Below are 23,255 nucleotides of genomic sequence, written 5' to 3'. Positions count from 1 at the left end.
GCTGTTGCCATGGCTTCCTTCTTCCATGACCAAGGTTTCCCATCCATTGTGGTTGACAGGGCCCTCAACCGCATCTGACCTATCACCCGTGTTTCCGTTCTTGTCCCTTCCCGTCACTCACAACGGCGTGAACAGATTCCCCTTTGTCTTCACTTTTCATCCCACCAGCCTCCGCATTCAAAGGATCATTCTTCGCTGCTTCAGACAACTCCAGCGGAACACCACCACAAAATACATCTTCCCCTCACTCCCCCGTCTGCATTTCTCAGGAATCGTTCCCTCCAGGACACCCTAGTATGTTCCACAACCACCAATGCCATCCCTTCCCATGGCACCTTTCCATGTGACCACAGAAGGTGCAACACCTGCCCCTTCACCTCCTCTCTGCTCACCATCCAAGGGCTGAAACAGGCTTTCCACCTGGACCTCCTCCAAATCTGTGTATTGTATTTGCTGCACCCAACGTGACCTACTCTACATTCCAAATGCAGACTGGGTGACTGTTTTGCAGAACACCTCCACAAGCAGGACCCCGTCCTTCTCGCAGCCAATATTTTTAACACAGCGTCCTGCTCACACACCTACATGTCGGTCCTCCGAATGCTGCAGTGTTCAGTGAATCACAGCAAAAACTGGAGGAACAACATCTCACCTTCAGACAAGGCATTTTACAGCCTTTTTTGACTTAATATTGAGTTCAACACCTTCAAATTGTGAACAAGTTCTTTCCTTTATTTTAGTTTGTTATCATGCCCTTCCCCCTCCCCAGTGTCTGTCCTTTCAAGTCTGGCAGGAGACACACTATCGTTCTGCTATTCTCACATTCTGTTCACTTAATCTGAACGATCAACATCATTTCTTCACCAGCACCCTGCACCCACTACCCCCACACACCCCCCCCCAAATATTACATAAATGCTGCCCCCTCCACACTTCACCTCAGCTCAGATGAAGAGTCATCTCAACTCAAAGTGTTAACTTGCTCACTCCATTGATGCTGCCTGACCTGCTGTGATCGCCAGCATTTATTGTTTTCAGTTGTTCAAAGTTAACCTTGCTCCACCACACTAATCACCATGAATGTACAACTTTGTTTATCTCAAACATCATCCCCATTATAAGCATTGTCAAGCAAAAAACGGAATTCTGCAGAATGAAAATTGCAAAATTGGCCTACTTTGATTATCAGGATTCTTTCAATGTTCCTCAAATCGATGAAGCAGTTTGCCACCACTGGGTTGCTTATTTCTAAGGATTCAAAAACTGTTGGGAATTCTGGATGGTAAACAGCTCTTTAGAGAGAAAAAATACAAAGTTATTTTTGATTTTGTTTAGTCTGTGTACAGAAGCTTCACGAACAATGTAGGGTTTGTATCAAGATCAGGGCCAATGACTCAGTAGTCATCTTGATATATTCCTACTATGAAACATCCAATCAGCTTGGATCCTGTGATGTAATTGACTTCAGTTGTTTGTATCACCTTGAATACCATCAAGATCAAAGCTTTTTCCCTGCAAGTCATTAAGTTGAGTAACAATTTAAACATTTCGCTGGTACGTTGCTTGGAATCACAAGCGATGTACAATGTTTTTTTTACCATGAGACTGGATTGTCACATGATTGACTCAAATGCCAAACAATTATGAGTAGGTATGCACACCTGATAGTACATGACTATAATGTCACATGCACAACAGCACAACCCTTTGCTAACCTCTGTAGATGAGTGAATACAAGCAATTGTACAGCTACCTTAAACGGTAATGTGTAATGAGACAGATTAATTAGGGAGCTTAAGGTGAAGGAACCTTTAAGGGGCAGTGACTATAATATGTTAGAATTCACTCTGCAGCTTGGGAGAGAGAAGCTGGAATCAGGTGTAATGGTATTACAATTGGGTCAAGGCCAGAGTTGATTGTCAGGGGAGCCTAGGAGAAAAGATGATAGAGTTTCTGGAAGCAATTTGAGAAGCACAGTAAGGAAGATGAAGCATACTATAACGGGGGGGATGAGACAACCACAACTGACCAGGGAAATGAGGGAAAACATAAAAGCAAAATAAAAATCATACAATGGAGGGAAGATGATTGGAAAGCCTTTAAAAAATAGCAGAGGATAACTAAAAAAGCAATAAGGGAGGGTGAAGATGAAATATGAAAATAAGAAAGCCAGTAATTTAAAAGAAAATTGCTACAGGTTTTTTAGATATTAAAAAAAGGTAAAAGAGAAGCAAGAATGGACATTAGACCTCTGAAAATTAGGCTGGAGAAATAGTAATGGGAAAAGAAAAGTGGCAGAGGAACTGAATAGGTACTTTGCATCAGTTCTCAGTGGAAGACACCAGTACCAAAACTTCAAAAGAGTCGGGGTGAGGGGGGTGGGGGTTCAGAGGTGAGTGTAATGGCCATCACTAAGGAGAAGGTAATGGCGAAGCTGAAAGATATAGAAGTGATTAAATCAGTCAGAACTGATGGATTACACAGCAGAGTTCTGAAGGAGATAGCTGAGGAGATTGTACAGGCATTAGTGGTAATCTTTCAGGAATCACTAGAGTTGGGGAGGGTCCCAAAGGACTGAAAAATGGCTAATGTAACACCCCTGTTTAAGAAGGGAGGGAGAGAGGAGGCAGAAACCTACAGGTTGGTTAGCCTGACCTCAATTGTTGGTAAGATTTTAGAGTCCATTATTAAGAATGAGATTGTGAAGTACTTGGAAGTGCAGGGTAAAATAGGGCTGAGTCAGCACAGCCTTACCAAGGGGAGGTCATGCCTGACAAATCTGTTAGAATCCTTCAGGGAAGTATTGAGTAAATTAAACAAAGGAGACCCAGTGAACAGAATCCATCTTGATTTCCAGAAGGCCTTTGATAAGGTGCCACAGAGGAGGCTATTAAATAAGGTAAGAGCTCATGGTGTTCGGGGACAAGGTACGGGCATGGATAAAGCATTGGCTGACTGGCAGAAGGTAGAGAGCAGGGTTAAAGGGGACTTTTTCAGAATGGCATCCGGTGACTTGTGGAGTTCCGCAAAGGTCCATGTTGGGACCACAACTATTCACGTTAACAATACGGATGAAGTAACTGAGGGCTTTGTTGCTAAGTTTGTAGATGACACAAAGATAGTTGTTAAGGAAGCAGGGAGGCTGCAGAGGACTTGGACAGTCTAGGAGAATGGGCAAAAAAGTGGCAGATGGAATACAATGTGGAACCTGTGAAGCTGTGCACTTTGGTAAGAAGAATAGGGGTGCAGACTATTTTCTAAATGAGGAAAGGCTTCAAGAATCTGAAGCAAATGGGGACTTGTGAGTTCCAGTTCAGGATTCTCTTAAGGTTAAAATGCAAGTTCAATTGAAAGTTAGGAAGGTAAATGTCATGTTGGCATTTATTTCAAGAGGGCTAGAACACAAGAGCAGAGATGTACTCTGAGGCTATCTAAAGCTCTGGTCAGACTTCATTAAAATATTGTGAGCAGTTTTGGGCCCCCTATCCGAGGAAGATGTGCTGGTCTTTGAGGGGGACCAGAGAGGTTTTCAAAGCTGATCCCGGGGATGAAGGGTTTATTATATGAAGAGATGTTGAGGAATCTGGGTCTGTCTCAATGTGGTTTAGAAGTTGAAGGAGGATCTCTTTGAAGCTTATGGAATATTGAGAAGCCTGAATAAAATGGGCGCGGAGAAGATGTTTCCATTACTGGGAGAGACTTACAGCCAAGAAGACATGGATGTAGGTTTGCTCGCTGCACTGCAAGGTTCATTTCCAGATGTTTTGTTACCCTTCTAGGTAATACCTTCAGTAGACCTCAGGTGAAGCAATGCTGAAAATTCCTGCTTTCTATTTATATGTTTGGGTTGGTGATGTCATTTCCTGTGGTGAAGTCACTTCCTGTTCCTTTTCTCAGGGGTGGTAGTTGGGGTCTAACTCAATGTGTTTGTTGATAGAGTTCCGGTTGGAATGCCATGCTTCTAGGAATTCTCGTGTGTGTCTTTGTTTGGCTTGTCCTAGGATGGATGTGTTGTCCCAGTCGAAGTGGTGTCCTTCCTCATCCGTATGTGAGGATAATAGTGAGAGAGAGTCATGTCTTTTTGTGGCTAGTTAGTGTTCATGTATCTTGGTGGCTAGTTTTCTGCTTGTTTGTCCAATGTTGTATTTGTTACAGTCCTTGCACAGTATTTTGTAAATGACGCTAGTTTTGCTTATTGTCTGTATAGGGTCTTTCAAGTTCATTAGCTGCTGTTTTAGTGTGTTGGTGGGCTTGTGGGTTACCATGATGCCAAGGGGTCTGTAGTCTGGCAGTCATTTCCGAGATGTCTCTGACGTAGGGGAGAGTGGCTAGGGTTTCTGGACGTGTTTTGTCTGCTTATTTGGGTTTGTTGCTGAGAAATCGGCAGACTGTGTTCATTGGGTACCCATTATCACTAAGCCAAGAGGACAGTCTTAGAGTGAAGAGACAGCCCTTTAGAACTGAGATGAGGATGAATTTCTTCAGCCAGAGGCTGGGGAATCTGTGGAACATGTTGCTGCAGAAGATTGTGAAGTCTAAGCCATTGGGTGTATTTAACATGGAGGTAGCTAGTTTTTTGATTAGTATGGGGATCAAAGGTTACAGAGAGAAAGCTGGAGAAACGGGATGAAAAACATATCAACCATGATCAAATGTAGAGCAGAATCGATGGGCCGAATGGCTTAATTCTGTTCCTACGTCTTATAGTCTTATATTATCTAATTTATACTATTTATGCAATGTCTTATTTTGTAATCGTTTTGCTCAAGAAAACTTCAAAGCAGAGTAAAATATTTAAGAATTAAGCATCTTGAAACACACCTGTTTTTTATGTTGTACACTTGATTTGAAAACTCACACACATTAATTTGGGGTCGTTTTCCTGGATTGAAATATTGTGACATCAAACTCTGTAGCACCTGCTCATCTCTGTAGTTATCACAGCAAAATGAAAGCAGGAGATTTCTCAAACAACTTTCAACTGCCAAAGCCAATTCAGGATATTTCAACTTGAAGCAAGCACCTAAAATAAAACAATGTCTTGGTATTAAAGTATTTCTGAATACACATTATATAATGCATATATTACCTTAAATGCATCGGTTTAAGCACACTGCTGCCAAGTTTATTACACACGTGCTGATACACAAACCCTTTACATGAAAGAAAAACAGGAGATTTCACACCAAACATCCAAAGGGCATATTGATCAACTTCCAGTCAGTTAAGTTAATGTATTTATTTCCTTTCCTTTTCGTATTCAAGCTCCACCCCTATCCATGTCCTTTTATCCATTTTCATATTATCTACTGCAATTTTTCTGACTTTTGTCCTTTAAGTCCTGAATTGATTGTTGTTCCCATTCCAGAAAAACATGACTTTAAGTGTAGCTTACTTTATGTGATTTAGAAGTCAAGACTAAAACTATAGGTAATGTTCAAGTAGACATTTTTCGCTCAGAGAATGTGATGTATCAATTGAAATCCTGTACCATGGCATGTGAGTAGCTGAAATAAGTTGCAATTTTAATTAATCACTAAATATAAAAGAAATAATGTGTTGTTGGACACTTCAGGACAGTTCTCAGCAGAAAATGACTTTGATATTCAACTGAAATAGCACATGCTACTGATGAAGGGCTTATGTCTGAAACGTCAATTTTCCTGTTCCTCCAATGCTGCCTGACCAGCTGTGCTTTTCCATTGACACACATTTTGACTCTGACTCTCCAGCATCTGCAGCCTTTACTTTCTGCTCCACGTCTACGTTCCCAAAATGCCAAATCCAGAAACAAAACATGGTGGCTTTTGTGGAGTTTGCACATTCTCCCTCTGTCTGTGTGGGTTTCCTCCTGGTATTCCGGTTTCCTCCCCAGTCCAAAAATATGCAGATTGGGTGGATTAGCCATGGGAAATGTAGGGTTATGGAGAAAGGGTAGGGGAGTGGGTCTGGGTGTAATGCCCTTCAGAGGTTCAATGTGGACTTGATGGGCCAAATGGTCTGCTTTATGCTGTAGGAATTCTATGAAAATAATCTTCCAAATAAAAGAAATCTAAAAATATAAAAGCAATGCAACATAAATATAAATGCTAAAAATACATTTGGCTCATGGAGTTGTAATTGACCAGGCTTGGAGTTTGCACATCCTCTCCGTGTCTGCGTGGGTTTCCTCCGGGTGCTCCGGTTTCCTCCCACAATCCAAAGATGTACAGGTCAGGTGAATTGGCCATGCTAAATTGCCCATAGTGTTAGGTGCATTAGTCAGGGATTAATGTAGGGGAATGGGTCTGGGTGGGTTGTTTCTCGGAGGGTCAGTGTGGACTTGTTGGGCCGAAGAGCCTGTTTCCACATTAGAGAGAATCTAATCTAATCTAACTCATGGCAGAAGCTGAATGGTGAGATTGAAGTCTCGAACCAATGGCACCAACCAACTTCTGTAACTAGGTGGGGCTCAGAACTTCGGTGCAAGTTCAAAGCAGGAGCCAGGAGAGCACAGACACCAGAGATACTTTAAAGTGAATACCAGAGGGCAGAAATGGAATCCAGAGAATGAGGGAGGAGAAGTGAGAGAGACTGAGGCCTGGGGCAGGAACAGGAAGGGGCAACTACAGGACTGTGTGGGAGCAGAAGCAAGACATTTTCCACCTTGACACATCAACTAACAGCCTCTTTTAAAGATGCACAACTGACCTTTCAGCTTGTCATCCACAGTAATGCATTTTAAAAGGTTAGTTGTTGGTTGACAGCTATGGGCTAATGCTGAGTTTGGAAAATGCTCTGAGTCGTCTATTACTATCCATAAATCTGCAAGGAGTGAGAAGACCATGCTTCATGCTTCTGAATTCAAGGATTTTGGTCAACCTGTGTTTTACCCCCCAGCATGAGCACTGCCATTTCCCTATTGCTTCATTTGCTACATGAATGGGAAAAGGGAGAAGGTGCAGGGGCAAGGCAGAGAGAATAAGTTCCTCGGAGGGAGATTCTTCTTACCATTCTTGCCAGCAGGCACAATCAACCCAGTTCAGAGGAAGGTCACTCGATCTGAAATGTTCACTCTGATTTCTCTGCACAGATGCTGTCAGACCTGCTGAGCTTTTCCAGCAATTTCTGTTTTTGTTTCTGATTTACAGCACCACAGTTCTTTTAGTTTTGATTTAGTATTCAACCCAGAGTCTGTGGAGAGCAATTTTCTAACCTCAACGAAAATCATAAACAGTGCGCACATTGTATCGATTTTTCCAATGGGCATGATCAGAGCTATGTACTCTCTCTCTTGCTAGTATATCTACTGCCTCACAGACGGTGAGAATGGGACTGCCAATGATGATAAAAACATGCTGGGCCACAAATCTCTTTGCTTCAGAGTCCTTGCATTTGTTCATTGATCTCTGGCTATCTGAATCACTATATCAAATCACAGAGTGTTTGCGAAGCAACAGAAATTATCCACTGACCGGCTGGCACATGGCTCCAGCAGACAATGCAATCCTTTGGGGACAACAGGGAGAAAATGAGAGCCATTTTGCCTTGTGAGAAACATCATTGAGCTGAGGGCCTCAAGTAATTCTCCTGCTACTAGGACCTGGGTGGAGGAACCCTGCACTGTCTGCCACAATTTATTGCAGTTTCTTGCATTTTGCATTTTTAAAAAGATACATTATTCATGGGACATGGCAACATTTACTGCCGATTTGAAGTTGCTCTCAAGAAAGTGGAGATGAGCTGGCGTCTTGAATGACTGCAGTTCCATTTCATGAACATAGACCCACAATTCCATTTGGGAGCACTCCGCTTACGTAAGTTGAGGACTGCAAATGCTGGAGATTAGAGTTGAGAGTGTGGTGCTGGAAAAGCACAGCAGGTCAGGCAGCATCTGAGGAGCAGGAGAATCAACATTTTGTGCAAATCCCTTCATCAGGAGTGAAGCTTTGAGCTGAGAGGGTAGTGAGATAATATGGGAGGGGGGATGGCACTGGGGGGAGATAGCTGAGAGTGCGATAGGTTGGTGGAGGTGGGGGTAATGGTGATAAGTCAGAGAGAAGGGTGGTTACGTGGGACAGTCCATCTTCTGGAGTTACACTGGTACCATTCCCTACCTTTTCCTCTGCTACATTGATGATTGTGTCAGTGCCACTCATTATCCTACGAGGAGGTTGAACAACCAACACATTCCACCCTGACCTTAAATTCACCTGGATCATCTTGGACACCTCCCTCCCCTTCCAGTATGCCTCCATCTCCATCAACGGTGACTGGCTCAACACTGATATCTTCCACAAACCCACTGACCCCCACAGCTACCTGGACTACACCTCCTTCCCACCCTGCCTCCTGTAAAAACGCTATCCCTTATTCCCAATTCCTCCACCTTTGCCGCATCTGCTCCCAGGAGGACCAGTTCCACCACAGAACACACCAAATGGCGTCCTTCTTTAAAGACTGCAATTCCCCATCCCATTTGGTTGACAATGCCCTCCAGCACATCTCATCCACTTCCTGCATCTCCATCCTTGAACCGCACCCCTCCAACTGCAACAAGGACAGAACCTTCCTGATCTTCGCCTTCCACCCACCAACCTCCCTATACACTGCATCATCCTCCGCCATTTCCATCACCTACAAATGGATCTCACCGCCAGAGATATAATTCCGTCCCCATCTCCATCCACTTTCCGTAAAGGTCATTACCTCCGCGACTCCCTCGTCAAGTCCATGCACCCCACCAACCCACCGTCTCTTCCTGGCACCTTCCCCTGCCACCAAAGGAATTGCAAAACTTGTGCCCACACCTCCCCCCTCACCTCCGTCCAAGGCAACAAAGGTGCCTTCCACATCCATCAAAGTCTTACCTGCACTTCCACACACGTCATTTACTGTATCCGTTGCTCCCAATGCGGTCTCCTTTACATTGAGGAGACAAGACTCCTACTCGCAGAGCGCTTCAGAGAACATCGCCAGAAAACTCGCACCAACCAACCCCACTGTCCTGTGACCAAACACTTCAATACCACCTCCCACTCCGCGGAGGACATGCAGGTCCTGGGCCTTCTCCATCACCACTCCCTAACCACCCAATGCCTGGAGGAAGAATGCCTCATCTTCAGACTCTGGACCCTCCTACCCCACGGCATCAATGTGGCTTGTAACTGAAACATCAATTCTCCTGCTCCTTGGATGCTGCCTGACCTGCTGTGCTTTTCCAGCATCACACTCTCAACTCCTTCTTCCAAGCTGATTTCAGACCAGGCCATGGATTCCAGAGTCATAAGTTTACTGATCTATAATGCCTGGAACTATTATTCTAAACGTAATGGTAGGTAAGGAGAAAGTGAGGACTCAGATGCTGGAAATCAGAGCTGAAAATGTGTTGCTGGAAAAGCGCAGCAGGTCAGGCAGCATCCAAGGAGCAGGAGAATCGACGTTTCGGGCATGAGCCCTTCAGGAAAGGGCCCTCATTCCTGAAGAAGGGCTCATGCCCGAAACGTCGATTCTCCTGCTCCTTGGATGCTGCCTGACCTGCTGCGCTTTTCCAGCAACACATTTTCAGCTCTAATGGTAGATAAGCCATGGTCAATAAGCCCCTGAACTTCTGAAACATGGTCCAAATGAGTCAGGAGATAATCATTTCTAGTCACCAAGTTAAAGTCAGTTGCCTTAAGCTTATCATGGTGTGAGAAACAGATTTTCCCTGTGGTCTGATTATGAAACAGGAGGTGATTTTGGGTACTATGCAAGGAACATTTTAGTTTTGGAAGTTGTAAATGTTTTGGGATTGTCACATTATACTTTTACTGTGTGTTTGAAAATATTTGAATTTTTTTGTTTTCAGTAAATAGTTTGGTTTCTTATATTTTATCTTCACTTTTTTTTGATTAGCAAGATTTAGTTTTATAGTTAATGATGTGTTAATGTTTCAGTGAGAGATTACGTAATTAAAACTGAAACAAACAAAGTGTGATCTACCAAGCCCAGTCTCAGTCTGGGTACTGACTTGTCCTGTCATAACATCAGCTAGGATCACAACAATAGCCCCAGAGTTTAAAATCACACAACACCAGTGATTTGTGGTTGTGATGAAGGAGCGGCGCTCCGAAAGCTAGTGCTTCCAATTAAACCTGTTGGACTATAACCTGGTGTTGTGATTTTAAACTTTGTACACCCCAGTCCAACACCGACATCTCCAAATCATAGCCCCAGAGTTTGGGTACAGGGATGACATTGTGTTAATGCTCTGTGTTTGTTCAAAGTTGTGTAGACAGCATTTACAAGCTGTCCTTGCTGTTTGATCATTGCAATGATTATGATATACTGCCTTGTGCTGGGCCCACTGCCAAGAGACAGGACATCTCAGCACATGCTCCACGTTCATGGCCAGCTTGCAACACTTAAAGCCAGTGTGCACCTTTTAAATCGGAGTTGAAATCTGGCTGCAGCAAGGCCTGACAGTGTTGGAACAAGCTCTATCAATGAGGAGCGAGCAACAGAAATGACACAACCAACTGGGCATCATGACACAGGTTTCTCAGATGGTGAACTGGAGGCCTTGCTGCAAGGAGCTAGAAAGGAGGAGGGGTTCCTCTGACCTGATGGCCCAGAAGGGCCTTTAAGCAATCCTGGGAAGGTCAAAGGGCAAATGGCATAGCCCCAAACACCTGAATGCAATATTAAAAGAAGTTTAATGACCTCACACAAGCGGCTAAGGTCAGCACAAGCATCACCCTGCTTCATTCACCACGCTCCTTTCTTGAGCCTGGCAATAGTTTGCAAACCACAAACCTCAAGGTCAGTGTTATCAGAAGCCAATGGTACATTCCCACAATGCATCTCCAATGTCACTTCAGCCACTTCCCACAATCTGTCTGCATTCCAAGTCCCACTGCTTTCTCCCAAACCCTACTTCCCTCAGTCCAATCCATCCTTCATGCACATAAGCTTCCAGGACTTTTCGCCTGGCCTGCCTCTTGTCCCAGAGGGAGAGAAGACCAAGAGAAATAAACAATATTAAGTGATCTGACAAGCATCTCTAACATTGTCATCACACAAACTTTCAGGGTAACAAACTCATGGAGTATGTCACCGGGAGTGAGTTGTTGTGCTGAGGACAGCGTGTTGATAAAGCTGATTGGTGCACGACTAATGCTTCATATCTGATGCCGGGATAGTGAGCATTTCCAAGCATGATGCATTTGTGTTCCTGATGAAGGGCTTTTGCCCGAAATGTTGATTTTACTGCTCCTCTGATGCTGCCTGAACTGCTGTGTTTTTCCAGCACCACTCTAATCTAGACTCTGGTTTCCAGCAGCTGCAGTCATTTTTTTTTACCTGCATTTGTGAAGGCACACACCAACTGCATATTGAGTGATTGGTACCCTTTTGCAATCTTGGCTCATACACTATTGAGATATAGGGCCAGGAAAACCACATATGTGCTGTTGATGCTTCCCTATATTGCAGGAATTCCCACTCTACTGGCAAAGTCATTTGGGTGTTTTTTTCAGTTTCACTCTGTTTAGAAAGAAGAGAATGAAGCTTCCCCTGTCCTGGTGCCGCCTTTTCCTGCGAGAGAGAGAAGTGTGTCAGTGATTGAGGAGTGATCCATTTGGGTGATGTGACAGCCATGGTGGAATCTTTATCAATGAGAGCTTATATATCTCATTTATAGCCTCATCTCAACCTCACATATTTAGTAAGTCTCATAACCAGCAAGTTATGAGGCTTGCTAAATGTGAGGTTGAGGTGAGGCTATAAATGTGAGATATAAGCTCTCATTGATAAAGTCCATGAGAAAGTATATATTATGTCTATGATGCATTTAACAGAATGAGGCATGTTGTGTAGTTGATGCAAGATAGTGATTAAGGTTAGATTCAGTGACCTTAGCCACTCTGTGAGAACATTGAACTTTCTGCACCACTGCATCCTCTTGTCTTGAATCCTGGCATTGATCTCCAGAGAGCATCTTACACCTTATGAATAGAGCACACCTCTCTATCTCAACCAAAATCTTCAGGCTAGTGCTGGAAAACTTTGAAGCCTGCTCCTTCTCATGCTGTGCCATTATTGCAATTTCTTCCACAGAGTCATAGAGTATACAGCATGGAAACATGCTGTTTGGCCCAACTTATCCATACCAATATAGTTTCCTGAACTGAACTGGACTAAACTGTTTGCATTTGGTCCATATCCCTTCACACCTTTCCTATCAATTACCTGTCCAAATGTCTTTAAATGATGTCAGAAGTAATATCACAACAACCTCCTCCACTCACAATGTACAATGTTTTTGCCTTTTAAGAGGCAAAAACAGAAATTGCTGGAAAATCTCAGTACAGTTCTGAGGAAGGGTCACTCGACTGGAAATGTTAACTCTCCACAGACGCTGCCTGATGGGCTGAGGTTTCCAGCAATTTCTGTTTTTGTTTCTGATTTACAGCTTTTTTTGTCCCCTTTAAGAGTTGCAGGCTAGAGTTAAACATTGCTCGCCTCTCAGTTTCTAAGGCTTTCCAAGTTAATATTTCTAATCATATCTATATTTTATGGAGAAAGAAACAACTGTGTTCAAGTTTAATGATGGATTTTATAAATGATTTTCTTTTGGACTTCAGTTTGCAATATACAGGACCTTTACACATTGTGGTTATTGCCAAGAAAGTCAAAAGCAATCAATCATTCTGTCACTGCTTTAGATAAGTACATTTTGTAAAATGCTGAGACTTACCTAAAGGGCCAATTGGTTTCTTCCTGAAACGGCCTTGTTTATGGGCTTCATCTACTTTATGGAGAAATGCAGGCATATTCTCATTGAAGCGTTTCAACCAGTTCATTCCACTGGCCTTCAGTTTATTCAGCTCACTTTCCTTGGACTGAACCATATTCTTCAAACTTTGTTCCTCATGTCTGTAGGGATATAATAGTTAACACTACAACAACTGTATGAAATAATCTTTTTGTAGAAGATTCTATGACTTAAACCTCCTGCTCACTTCTTATAAAAATATCAGAATTTACCATGCATGATTGTCTTTATAATATAGCCTTAAAATTAATGCTTGCAACTTATGACTGATGCACAAACTTTAAACACATTCAACTGGTGTTTCTCTTCATTTATTATTTAATGCCTTGGGGTGCAGGTTCAAAGTTCATTGAAACTGGAGTCACATGCAGACAGGTAGTGAAGTAATCATTTGGTATCCTTGCCTTTATTGGTCAGTGTACCGAGTGTAGGAGTTGGGAGGTCATGTTGCCACTTTACAGGACATTAGCAAGGCCACTTTTGGAATCCTGCTTGCAGTTTCGGTCTCTATGCAATAGGAAAGATGTTGTGAAGTTTGAAAGGGTTCAGCAAAGATATACAGGATGTTGCCAGGGTTGGAGGGTTTGATCTATAAGAAGGTGCTGTACAGGCTGGGGCTGTTTTCTCTCAAGCTTCGGAGGCTGAGGGGTGACCTTATAGAGGTTTATAAAATCATGAGGGGCATGGAAAGGGAAATAGTCAAGGTCTTTTTCCAAGGGTAGGTGAGTCCAAAACTAGATGGCAACAGTTTAAGGTGAGTGGGAAGAGATTTAAAAGGGATCTAAGGGATAGCATCTTCACACAGAGGTGGAATGGTATGAGTATGGAATGAATTGCCAGAGATGGTGGAGGCTGGTACAATTACAACATTTAAAAGGCATCTGGATGGGTTCATGAATAGGAAGGATTCAGAGGAATATGGGCCAAATGCTGCAAATAGATTACTTTAGGATATCTGGTTGGCATGGACAAGTTGGACTGAAGGATCTGTTTCTGTGCTGTACATCTCTATAGCTCTAAACCTGATTTTTTTTTTTAAAATGAGTTAAAATTTATGTTAAAAAGGCAGGCAGGGAATGTTATATGGATAAACATATTAAGCCTTTGAGAATTTATATCCAAGTAATAACTTCTAATGGCTATATTAGACTTTAAAATAGCTTCTTAATCCCAATTTTAACTCTGATTGAAAGATCAATGTTGACCCTACAGGAGCTCAAATCACCAGTGTGAGGTTTGGGCCATTTTAGCTCATACAAATAGGAGGCTGACGAGGCTATTCAGCCCCACAATCCTGCCCTGCTGTTCAATACAACCATGGCTGATACTTTACTTCAACTCCACCTTCCAGAATTAGTCCCAAATCCTTACTACCCTTGATACTCCAAAAACTATCACACTTTGATCTTGAATGTATTCAAACAGTGAGATTCTACAGTCCTCTAGGGGAGAGAATTCCAAAGATTGACATCTACCCTGTCAACCCTGTTAAGAATCTTATTTGGCTCACTCAATCACCTCCCATTCTTCTAAACACCAGGGAATACTGGCCTGATCTACTTAATCTCTCTTCATAGGATAATCCCTCAACCCAGGAAGTAATTCAGTCAATCTTTGCTGCACTCCCTCTAATATGTCTTTCTATATGGAGACTAAAATTGCACATGGTACTCCAGGTATGACCTCACTAATGCCACTTACCATTGTTGGAAGTCTCCCATGTTCCCTCTAACTTCTGAAAGCTGTACTCAATTAGTTTATTGTACTGTACAGTGCCATGACATTTGCTGTTCAGCTGCCCAAGTACACGATGGGGTGGCATGGTGGCTCAGTGGTTAGCACTGCTGCCTCACAGCGCCGGGGACCCAGGTTCGACTCCACCCTCGGACGACTCTCTGTGTGGCGTTTACACATTCTCCCTGTGTCAGTGTGGGTTTCCTCCGGGTGCTCTGGCTTCCTCCCACAGTCCAAAGATGTGCAGATTAGGTGAATTGGCCAGACTAAATGCTCATAGTGTTCAGAGATGTGCAGGTTAGGTGTGTTAGTCGGGGGAAATATAGAGTGGGGGAATGGGTCTAGGTGAGATACTCTTCAGAGGGTTGGTGTGAATCTGTTGGGCCTGTTTCCACATTGTAGGTATTCTATTCTATTCTACACATTTAAAGGAAATGTATGGTTTCTGCATGTGGCACTTTCCGATTGTTGCAAAGACACAAACCCACCCAGCTTTGGGGGGAGATCACACCAAGCTGTTGGCTACAAAGCTAACATTGCATTTGCCTTCCCATTTTCTTGCTGTACCTGCATGTCATCTTTCTATCATTCACATACAAGGTTTGTTTGAATGAAAACATTTCTCAGTCTCTTCTTCAAATAATGCTGATTTATTTTTTATTTTTCCTTTCAAAGTCAATAAATTCACACTTTGTCACTTTGCATCCCATCTGTTCTCGCCCACTCGCCCAATCTGTCTGCATCCCTCTGTAGCCTCCTCGCATCCTTACTGTTTCCTTTCCCAGCTGACTTTGTATTGTCAGTAAACATAGATGTGCTGCACTCAGCCCCACAAGTCATTAATATTGTTTGTGAATGGCTGTGGTCCAAATACTGATCCTGCTAGTTTGAGCTTGCCAAGCGGAAAATGTTGTGTTACACTCTGCCCTCTTTCTATTAACCCCATCCTTAAAACTGGCCACAGTAATGTATAAATCTCAGGAAGCCTAATTTTCTATACTGAGATTTGGATGTTCTCTCACTCACTGCTGGCTTTTGAAAATTCAAATGCACTGCCTTCATTTGTTCACCTCTATCTACCTTACTGCTTATAGACCCCTCAAAAATCCTTGCTGACACAGCGTAAGTATATTAAATCCCTAATAAAAGATTTGACTACTATAATGTTGTACGTACTGGTCTATAGATCCCCATTTTCTTTCTTCTCCTGTTCTTAAAAAGCTGACTTTAATACCCTGGTAGTGGGAGACACCTGTTCAGGTCCAACACATTAGGCTACCTAATGATATAAGAGCCCATGGTTTTGGAGGTGGTGTATCAGGATGGAAAAAGGATTGGCTAACCAATAGAAAACAAAGATTTGGGATGGGGCTGTGCATTTTCAGGATGCAGCCTGTAGAGTGCCACAGTGATCAATGCTGGGGCCGCAATTATTTACGCTGTAGGAAAGTTGTTATAAAACTGGAAAGGGTACAAAAAGGGATGTTACTGAGATTGGGTGGTTTGAATTATAAGGAGAGATTGTTTAGGCTGGGACTTTGTTCCCTGGAGCATAGGAGGTTGAATGGTGACTTAACAGAGATTTAGAAAATTGAGAGGCATAGATAAGTTGAAACCAAGGTCTTGTCCCGAGGGTAGGGGAGTCCAAAACTAGGGGCCATAGGTTTCAGGAGAGCAGGGAAAGATTTTAAAGGGACCTGAGAGGCAATGTTTTCACACAAAGGTGGTGCATTTTTGGAACAAGCTGCCACACAAATTGGGTGAGGTGGGTGCAATTACAACATTTAAAAGACATTTGGACAGTTGCATAAATAGGATAGGTTTAGAGGGACATCGGCCAAACACAGGAAAATGGCAGTTTAGGAAACCTAGTCAGCATGGACAAGTTGGGCCGAAGGGCCTATTTCCGTCCTATATAAGTCTATCATTCTATGACTTCAATGAGGAAAATGAATGTACTATCACCATGTTTATGGATGATACACAAATAGCTGGGAGGCTAATGGTGAGGCTGGTAAAAAGAGTCTGCCCAGGGATGCAGACAGGTTACGCGAATGAGTGAAACTTGTCCAGTGGAATATAATGTTTGGGAAAATGTGAGGTTGTGCACCTTGGCAGGAAAAATAGAGGAGCTGAATTTTATATAAACGGAAAATCTACAGAAAGGAGTGATTTGAGAATCATCACCCATGAATCAGAAAAAAACTAACATCCAAATTCAATGGGTAATAAGGAAGGCAAATGGAATGTTGGCTTTTACTTCAATGGGAATTGAAAATAAAAGTATGGAGGTTTTGCTAAAACTATACAAGGCATTGGTGAGACAACAGTTGGAATACCATGGGCAGTTTTATCTAAGGAAAGGTATACTGGTATTGGAGGCATGTTATCTAGGCTCATAACTGACATGGAGGTAATGTCTTATGGGGAGAGGTTTAGTAGGTTGTGCCAGTATTCATTGGAACTTAGAAGAAAGTGAGGTAAAATACAAGATTCTTAGGGAACTTGAAAGTGTAGATGAGGAAACATTGTTCTCATTGGTGGAGAAGAATTGATGGGCTGAGTGGCCTACTCCAGCTCCAAGATCTTATTGGCTTTAGGTCTTTGAGCTTGGCTCTCTCCTGAAGTTGCTGACAATGATGAGGAGATCACGAGCTGGGAAGCAGGGTGGACACGACAGGAAGTAGCTACAGGGGTCCTACAGGGAGGGTCTAAACCATAAAAAGAAACCGAATCGAGGAGGGGAGCACAGGCCTGATTGAAGTGGGTAGAAAAGCCTGCAGCAGGAGAGATGAATGATTGTGATCCCCTGAAGGAAAGCACTTTGAGGTCTGCTATTTCTGAACACTCAGTGTGCCTGGTGAGGCTGCTACAGGTCTCATCAAATTGCCAGCAGAACAAGAGGAGTATTTTATGCAACTAAAGATATGGGTCCTTGATTCATACAACATTGGTCTTTGGGTTTTAAGCATAGATATTCAGAGAAAACAGCAGCTTGCCTAACAGTAGCATATATTTTCTGGCCATTCACATTAGTATCTTTGGTAGCACAGTTAATAGGAAAGATTATTGTAACAGGAGCTATGCTCCACAGCATATACAACTTAGTCCTGGGCACCAGAAAAATTATCTGACCAATTCCATGCTTCATATATCATTGAGGCAGTGCAGGATGGTGCAAACTGAAATTTGTCCCTTTTATACCTGTTTTACAGGTGGGAACCAGTTTATTACATAGTTTGGGAATGAAGGTTATTCAGCCAAAGGACAGCAGACAAGCTAGGGAATAGATTTGGGAAACTAAAAGTTTTGATGACTGAACACGTTGTGCTTCTGGTTGACAGTTGCATGTTAGGGATAAATAAATCACTATACTGACAATATGAAACATTTAAATTACTAATGTTTTGACTTCACCATCATTGAGATTTGGAGAGATCCAGGAAACTGTGTAGAGAACCCACCCAGTGGCCAGGGATGGAACTACAGGTAGATCCAAACCTCATTCTGTGAGGCTTATATACCTGATAATTTTTTTACCTGCCTGTGGCTTTTTCAGGTAACAGGAGATCGACACCCTTTATGTGAAAATCCCACAGGGAACATTGATAGGTAAGAATACATAGTAATTTCAATAATATATAAGAGAAGATTGTCACAACCACCAACCAAAGCTTCAATCCATCAAGTTTTTCTATTGTTTAATCTCCCACAAAACCTTCTCTGCTATATGAGAAAAAAAACAGCAGATAATTCTCAACATAATAAAGCTGTTGATCTTCTGCCTCTGCCTCTGCTTCAAATATTATTGAAAAACAACCAAGTTGATTTGTTTTGAGACTAAGATGGAAGCAGTTCATCATTTGTCAAGCTAATTGTCACTAATGAGTCCTTCACATGTTCAGGAGCAGCACTACTGATTGAGCTGGATGATTCCTAAAGTGACTGGGTTTCTGGAATATTATGTAGAAGCCTCACATCACCTGAGGTAAAACAGTTTGCTCAATTGCCACCATGTGCACAACCCTTTGCTCCCTCCACCACCGATGGACATTAGCAGGAGACACATGGGAACACCACCACCTGCACCTCCTTCTGAAAGCCACTCACCATCTTTTCAGTATTACTGGGGTCAAAACCCTGAAAGTCCCTCGCTAATAATATTATGGGTGAACCTACTCCAGATGGACTGCAGCACTTCAAGAAGGCAGCTCAACACCACTATCTCAAGAGCTATTAAGGGCAGGTTGCAAAGACCCAATTAGTGGAGTACCAGGGGCAATCAGTCCTAGGGCCTCAATTATTTACTTACTATATTAATGATTTGGAGAAGGTGGTAACTGTAATGTAATACAAATTTACTGATGATGCAAAATTAGATGGAAGCCATATTGTAATAAGGACATAAGGCCAGGAACCCTGAGGGGTAACTTTTCACACCCAGGGTAGTGCATGTAGATTGAGTGAGTGGGCAAAGAAAATGGCAAATGGAGTTTAATATAGTAATGTGAGGTCATGCACTTCAATAGGATGAATCAAAGGGCAGACTATTATGTGGAGTGAGTCCAAAACAGTGCAGCACAGCAGCTAGCATGCAGGTGCAAGGAGTAATTAGGAAATCAAATTAAATGGTGGACTTTAGTTTTGTGTTAGAGTTTAAAAACAGGGAAATCTTGTTACAACTACATTGGGTGCTGGTGAGGTGGCACCCAGAATAGTGTATACAGTTTTGGCTGCCATATTTAAGAAAAGATTTATTGGTATTGGAGGCAGTTCATAGGAGATTGAGTCTTATTCCTGGGAGCAAGAGGTTGACTTATCAATAACAGCTAAACACATTAGGCCTTTATTCATAAGAATTTAGAAGAATAAAGGGGAAATCTGATTGAAACATACAAGATTCTGAAGATGCTAATAGGATAGATGCTGAGAAGATGTTTCCACTTGTAGGGGATATCTTAGCAAAATGATATAATTACAGAATACGGGTATACTCCTTTAAAATTGAGATGAAAAGAGTTTCTTTCCCAGAGATTAGTCAATATCTGAAATTCTCTACCCAAGAGACTTGGGGAGGCTAGATCACTGAAGGTATTTGAAGATAGATTTTTGAAATATTGGAACCTTGAGGGCTAATGATGAGGTAGCATCATAGGGAAGTGAAATCCTGGGGCAGATGAGCCATGAGTTTACAGGATAAATACAGGAAGCACAGGCTTGAAGGGCTGAATGGCCTACTCCTGCTTATTTTCTTAATGTTCTTAAGTTGATCATATACATTTCATGCAAGGTTTCCAATTTGCTGTTAGATCTGCCCTGTTCACAGGAGTTGGTGAAAGAATATATTTCAAGTATTATGCATATTATAAGACATCATTTGAAAGAAATTCTTGTCATTGTGTTCACTCCTTACTTACCTACCCTTAGATAGAAAAATAAGACTGTGGTGGAGCTACCAAGAAGAGTTGAAAAGATGGCTCTAGAGTGGCACCCAGTGTGCAACAGCAACTGTAACAATCAACTGAGCAAAACTGATTGAGAAACATGGACACATAATAGAAATTAATAGTATAAATTAAGCTGTTGCATACGGGACACATTCAAAACATGAATTGTTTTGAGTAGGATGAACAAAAAAAAACTCCTGAGAAAATCCTATTTCATAAATAGTCTGCCCATTTGATGTTGCAGTAATAACCTTGAAATGATGAATCTGTCTGCATTATATAATACAAGCAAATGTTTTAATTATTGTGAATATAAAAACATTGGTGCATTACTGAGTAACGGTGTTGGCAGATGCTCAAGTACTAAAGTTAGGCCTATAAATTTTTGACAGCCCTATTTTGAAGTAGAAAGCTGAAGTGATTTCCTCTTTCTCACCAGGGACAACCTAAATGTCTGCTCTGTTATTCCAAAAATAGCATTGTCATCTTCAATTAGTATGAACACCATTTTCATCCATTGTTACCAATCGCTGAAAATATTCTAAAATTGCCTTCATCGTAAACTTTTTATATCTCACATTGCTTTTTAAAAAAAACATCATTCATGATAGAAAAACAGAAATTGCTGGAGAAACTCAGCAGATCTGTCAGCATCTGTGGATGAAGAAAAGAAACACTTAACTCTGCTTTCTTTCCACAGGTTTGGAGATGCCGGATTGGCATGTACAAAGTTAAAAATCACACACCAGGTTATAGTCCAACAGGTTTAATTGGAAGCACTCGCTTGTGGAGCGCCGCTGCACAACCACCTGCTGAAGGAGCAGCACTCCAAAAGCTAGTGCTTCCAATTAAACCTGTTGGACAATAACCTGATGTTGTATGATTTTTAACTTTTCACAGATGTTGCCAGACCTGCTGGGTTTCTCCAGAAATTTCTCTATTGTTCCAGAGTTCCAACATCTGCAATTCTTTTTTTTTAAGCTGCAATTTTTAACAACGTTCTGCGAATTTGATTTTGGTGGTTTGTACAGACAGATCAACATGATATTAGCAGATGTTGTCTGATAGTCCTCACCAATCTTCACCTCTTGATTACTAACCTCAGATTATCCTGCTCATCTTTCAAGTTGCCGATTGCATTGTAACAGTTTTCGATTTGCTGTAAGGTTGTGGCTTCCTCTTGCTTTAGTGGTTTCAGTTGCTGTTGAAGGTTGTTAATTCCATTCTTTGGTTCAGTGAGGTTAGTTTGTGAACTTTGACCTCCCCTTTCAAAGTAAATTTGAAGAAAAGGAGTGGAAATGTGTTGCAGTTAGAAACGTGAACAATATGAGCTGCACTTACACCTCCTCCAGAGTTTTACTAACACAAGGGTAACTCCATCCCCATCCTAGGTTTCCTGTAAGGATCTATTAGCATATTGCAGCTATGCTCACATTCTATTTTGTTTGACTTGTTTGAAGTACAGAGATTGGATATGGGATTTCATGTGCAAACCTTAGAAATTTTTTTTAGAATCCTTACAGTGTGGAAACATGCCATTTGGCCCAACAAGTCCACAGTAACCCTCAGAGTATCTCATCCAAATCCATGCCCCATTACTCTACTTATACCCCTAACCTACACATCATTGAACACTATGGGAAATTTAGCGCAGCCAATTCACCTAACCTGCACATCTTTGGATTGTGGGAGGAAACCTAGGCAGACATGGAGAGGATATGCAAACTCCACACAGTCATCCAAGGCTGGAATTGAACCTAGGTCCTTGCCGCTGTGAGGCAGCAGTGCTAACCACTGAGTCACCATGTCACTTATTATAAATTATAACTTAAGACTGTCCCTAGACTTTCTGTTCCTGGAGAAAGGTTTCTCTCCATTTGGAATTTCTTTTAAAAATTAGCAAGAAGTTTGTTAACAGGATGTAATGATCCAACTCGAACAATCTGTCAGAAGCAGCACAGTCCAGTAACCCACACAGACAGCACAGAGCTGGGTAAACTCAGAAACAACTCCTTCAGCAGTAAGTGTTGCAGTCTTTGATTTAAGTCTCCTTTAACCATTTCAACAGCCAGTGAGAGAAAGCCAGTGCATAACGAAAGTGATGGGGTAAGAGTGGCATAGATTGACAGATAGATAAGAGCATATACCAGGATGGGGTATGGTGTCAGATAGATGAAGGACAAGCAGCCAAGTAGGTGAAGGTAGTAGGCAGCCAGATTGGTGAGGGATATGTTGTGAAGTGGATGAGGATGTAGGGTGCCAGATGGGTCGGGGTAGAATGGCAGATTAAGTGCTTGAGGGTTTAGGGTGGAGTCTGGTGGGGTTCGGAGGGTTGAGTTGTTGGAGTGGGGAGAAAAGTTTGATCGGTGTCTGTCTGGAGTCAGGGGAATGAAAGATGTGGTTGGCTGGGGAGTTAGAGGTGGGAGGATGGAAGTGGTCAGGGGCATGCCCTTGGAGAGGGATCCCTAGCTACCATGAGTTCTGAGGAAGGATCATCAGACTCAAAATGTTAACTCTGATTTCATAGATGCTGCCAGACCTGCTGAGCTTTTCCAGCAAATTCTGTTGTTGTTTGTGAGGGGGCTCTGTGGTCAGGTTGGTGGGGGAAGGGAAATGTCTTCATGTATTTGTTGGGGTCAGGGAGGCAGGGCTGTGATTGGGGGAGTTCATTATTAGGAGGCAGAAGGGAATCCGATGTCCATAGGGGTGTGGGATCTGCAGGTTTATTGGGGGAGTCACTGCTGAGTTGGAGAGTGGTGGGAGAGCCCGTACTATAATTGAATAGGAATTAAAGCAGGTTTTAATCCTTCATTGTTTCCTGAGTAATTATTAAACTTAAATCAGTCAGAATTCTCAGAATTCGCTGAATATAACTCAAGAGCTGGGAACCTCATTAGAGGGTAGCAGACACCAGCTGATTACTCATTAGAAGTTCAACTCCCCAGGCAAATTCCATCCAGTCAATTACTTTGGAACTTTCACATGGTCCTGACATACATCTCCTGAATTACAGAGAGCTGTGAACAACTTAGTCTATCACGAAAACCAGTCTTCCGTCCAATGACTCTGACTGTACTTCCCACTGCCTTGGGAAAACAACCAACATAATCAAAGACTCCTCCTACACTGGTTATATTCTCTTTCATCCCCTTCCAGTGGGCAGAAGATACAAAAGTTTGACAATGGTACCAACAGATTCAAGAACAGCTTCTTTCCTGCTGTTAACAGACTTATGAACGGACCTCTCATATATTAGAGTTGATCTTTCTCTGCACCTT

The 23,255-nt window shown here is 42.3% G+C and overlaps 1 protein-coding gene across 6 annotated transcripts in view; it reads right to left on the bottom strand.

The window, feature by feature from the left end:
* The window catches only part of LOC122540973 (structural maintenance of chromosomes protein 6-like), a 119,689-nt gene that overhangs the window by 36,893 nt on the left and 59,541 nt on the right, over positions 1 to 23,255 (bottom strand). For all 6 annotated transcript variants that reach the window (XR_006309476.1, XM_043677385.1, XM_043677351.1 and 3 more), the window contains 4 exons: positions 21,078 to 21,242; positions 12,719 to 12,897; positions 4,822 to 5,023; positions 1,178 to 1,292 (listed from right to left, as the gene is read on the bottom strand). Coding sequence is in view for 5 of the 6 variants with exons in the window: in XM_043677385.1 (XP_043533320.1) it covers positions 1,178 to 1,292; positions 4,822 to 5,023; positions 12,719 to 12,897; positions 21,078 to 21,242 (661 nt within the window). In the remaining variant the exon portion in view is untranslated. The remainder of the gene's footprint in view (positions 1 to 1,177; positions 1,293 to 4,821; positions 5,024 to 12,718; positions 12,898 to 21,077; positions 21,243 to 23,255) is intronic.

The sequence above is a fragment of the Chiloscyllium plagiosum genome, chromosome 3 (assembly GCF_004010195.1).
Source record: "Chiloscyllium plagiosum isolate BGI_BamShark_2017 chromosome 3, ASM401019v2, whole genome shotgun sequence".
NCBI lineage: Eukaryota > Metazoa > Chordata > Chondrichthyes > Orectolobiformes > Hemiscylliidae > Chiloscyllium > Chiloscyllium plagiosum.
This window is presented reverse-complemented; position numbering and strand designations above follow the sequence as displayed.